This window comes from Trachypithecus francoisi, unplaced genomic scaffold, assembly GCF_009764315.1.
Source record: "Trachypithecus francoisi isolate TF-2019V2 unplaced genomic scaffold, Tfra_2.0 Lachesis_group6, whole genome shotgun sequence".
Lineage (NCBI taxonomy): Eukaryota > Metazoa > Chordata > Mammalia > Primates > Cercopithecidae > Trachypithecus > Trachypithecus francoisi.
In genome coordinates this window covers 92724745-92728267 of record NW_022681471.1, presented here as the reverse complement: position 1 = coordinate 92728267, position 3523 = coordinate 92724745, and the positions used below count along the sequence as shown (strand labels likewise).

General features: G+C 43.2%; 1 protein-coding gene across 1 annotated transcript; it reads right to left on the bottom strand.

Annotated features, from left to right (window-relative positions):
* Window positions 1–1119: 1119 nt before the first annotated feature.
* On the bottom strand, window positions 1120–1659 carry LOC117077798 (plasmolipin-like). The gene has a single exon (XM_033201405.1). It carries the CDS (start codon window positions 1657–1659, stop codon window positions 1120–1122), a length of 540 nt encoding a protein of 179 aa, XP_033057296.1.
* Between the last annotated feature and the right edge of the window lie 1864 nt (window positions 1660–3523).

Here is a 3523-nt window from a genome sequence, read left to right as displayed (position 1 = left end):
TACTGATCTTCTTCCCTTTGGATAAATACCCAGGAGTGGGATTGCTGGATCATATGGTAGTTCTATTTTAAGTTTTTTGAGAAATCTCCATACTGTTTCCCACAGTGGCTATACTAATTTACGTTCCTGCATAGTGTATAAGAATTCCCCTTTTTTCCACATCCTCACCAGCATGTTATTTATTTATTTATTTTTGTCTTTTTAGTAATAGCCATTAAAACTAGAGTAAGGTAATATCTCACTGTAGTTTTGATTTGCACTTTCCTGCTGATTAGTGATGTTGAGCATTTTTTCATATATGACTTGGCCATTTGTATGTCTTCTTTTTTAAATTTCTCTCATCTTCATTTTTATTAAAAACAAAAACAAAGTAACCACCAACCACATGACAATTGGCCAGACAAGGCCTTGCTTCGCTTCCTCCTTCCGGTCCCCTGTGCCTCGTCAGCAGGGTCAGGGAAGCAATCGGCACTGATGTTAGCTTTGCCCAAAGGGAGTATTACAAGAGAGGCTCGGGAAAGGGAAGGAAACCTGGACAGGCTTTTCAGCATTCAGAAATCACTTAAAACGGATTGCTTTAAATAACTGGTGTGTCTGAAATGCAGGGAGGGAAGACCATGCTGTCAACAATCATAACTCGCTTTTTACAGGTTGACTCCAGGGAGCGTTGGGTCGGAATTGTGTCTTAAGGAAGGAGAATGGTTTCATGAGCTTGCTCAGCTCTCCTGGAACAAAGACGAGGTGCTACATGTTGTTTGTTAGGCTTATACTACAGCGGGTTTGGGGCTGCAGATCTAAAGTCCTTGTTAGGGCATTTAGCGCTGGTGAGAAGGGTGGGCCTCAGCCTTGGACGCTGATGTCCTCTAAAAACAAGGCAGAGACACAGCCTCAGATCCCCCCTCACCTTCCTCTGAATAAGGGCGATGGGGAGGAGGTCTCAGCGGTTGGCCTCCTGCAAGCCCAGATGCCTGCCAGCCTGGGCCTGCTTTCTTAGCGCTGTGAGAGCTTGTGTCTGGTGAGCAGAGAGGAGCAAGTGTAGTCCCTGCATAGCTGACTCCGCGCAGGGCTCCCCAGCTTTGAGCTTGCAGGGCGACCCTGCTGTGTGACCCATCGGCGGCTTCAGCCCCAGGGGGAGCTGTGGCACGCACTGCTGCCTACTCCTCGCCAGTCCTGATAGCTGAAGAAGGCGCTCACTCCGTAGGCAACCATCACCAAACACGCAAAGAACGAGGCAACTGCACTCTGGTTATACGGCTGCATGCCCTTTAAGGACGTCAGGTCAACTGCCGCATAGCAGGCGATGAAGGCGGTGACATAGAGCATGGCGGCAATGACGTTAAAGATCATTAACACTAGTGACCAGGGCACCTTGTACAACTTCATGTGCAGCTGAAACAGGTAGAGGGTGAATAAGACCATTGTCACCAGCCAGAAGAAGACAGCGACGAACATCACCCAGCCATAGGCCGGGTACAGGTGGTACGGGGTGTCTGCAATCAGGGCCCACACCAGCAGCCCCAGCACCAACTGCAGCACCATGAACACCCCGAGGCGGGAGCGCACGAAGCCCAGGTCCCTGCGCAGGGTGGACACCGAGGCTCTGGCGCCCTGCACGGTACTGCTAGTCCACGTGCTCACTTTTGACTGGAACTCGGCCATGGCGGCTCCACTCAACTCCCTAGGTCGCTCCTGCAGCTGTCGCCGCCCCTCCAGAGGTGGGTGCCGGTTCCGGCGCCGCTCTTCCCAGAGGCTCCCTATCCCGCTGTGGCCCGTGGCACTGCAGGAGGCCGTATGTCTTTTGAGAAATGTCTATTCATGTTCTTTGCCCACTTTTTAATGGGATTATTTGTGTGTGCATGTGTGTGTGTGTGTGTGTGTGTGTGTGTGTGTGTGTGTTTAAACTGCTGTTTGAGTTCCTTGTATATTCTGAATATTAGTCCCTGGTCAGATGAATAGTTTGCAAATATTTTCTCCCATTAACAGGTTGTCTCTTCACTCTGTTGTTTCCTTTGCTGTGCAGAAGCTTTTTAGTTTAATATAGTTATATTTGTCTGTTATTATTTTTGTTGTCTGTGCTTTTGTGATCTTAACCATGAAATCTTTGCCTAGATCAGTGTCCTAAAGTATTTTCCCTGTTTTCTTCTAGTATTTTTTAGAGTTTCAGTCTCATATTTAAGTCTTTAATTTCTCTTGAGTTGAGTTGATTTTTGTATGTGGTGAGAGATGGGGATTGAGTTTCATTCTTCTGTATGTGGATATCCAATTTTTCCAACACTATTTAGTGAAGAGGGCGTCCTTTACCCAATGTAGGTTCCTGATTTCTTTACCGGTATGGAAGTTTTAATTTTTACATCTTGAGACACTTGAAAGTGAAGCTTCATGTTTTGGTTCAGACACTTTAACCTTGACACAATTTTCCATTTTTTTACACATTTCTTACAAATTTTTAAATGATATCTGGATACATTTCTCATAACCTGTCTGACTGCTTGCCCATAATTTTAAGGCCATTAATATGCTAGGACATTTAAGAAAACTTTAAGAGTCACTGTACTTTTAATTTGTTATGTGCGTAGGAATTGATTAAGTGCTTGGAAGGTTTTATTTGTTAGTCAGATATATAAGGGGCTTAAAAAGTACATTGAGAATGCATGCCTATAATCCCAGCTATTAAGAAGGCTGAGGTAGGAGGATTGCTTGAGTCTGGGAGTTTGAGATCAGCCTGGGCAACGCAGCAAAATCTCATCTCAAAAAATAAACTAAAAAAAGTAAATTAAATTATTCCATCTCCTTACGGATAGTTGAAAATGCAGAAGGGTACTTAATTAAATGGAACAAATATCAGTTAAAAATATCTGCGTGATTGTTAAACTTTACTAACGGAATAATACAATTTGTAGGTTGAATTTAAAAGCTTAGAATAAACTAGATTTGGAATTTGTATCTGTAATAAATAAGTCACTTATAAACTCCCTCACCTGAGAGCAAAGCATTTTCTGCAAACAAACAAAAAATCTCATATTATAGATAAAAGACCAACCAACCAACCAAACAAAAAAGAGCCAGTTCCACACCACACAGTAGATAGCTTTGAACCTGCTATGAGTTGGGGAATTAGATAATCAAGAGTTTGAGAATACTGTATAGAATAAGGGTAATGGACCCTGATCAGGGTTTGAGAAACTCCTCAACAGAGAAAGAACATGAAATTTAGTGCATATAAAAGATGTGGTATATTTAGACTAGAAAAATCATCATGAATGTTTATTAAAAATAGGATCCTGAGTCTGTGATTCTGATTCCATGGATTGGAGGTGGAATTCTGGGGATCCAGAGTGTTTAATACAGTGGTTCTCAAAGGGTAGTCCATGGACCAGCAGCGTCAGCATCACGTGGAAATTTATTAGAAATGCAAATTATTGGAATCTCCTAATTCCCACTGTGTAAGATTCTCTAATAATCTGTTTGAACAAGCCCTCTAGTTGACTTTGATGCTCACTACAATTTGAGAACCACCAGTTTA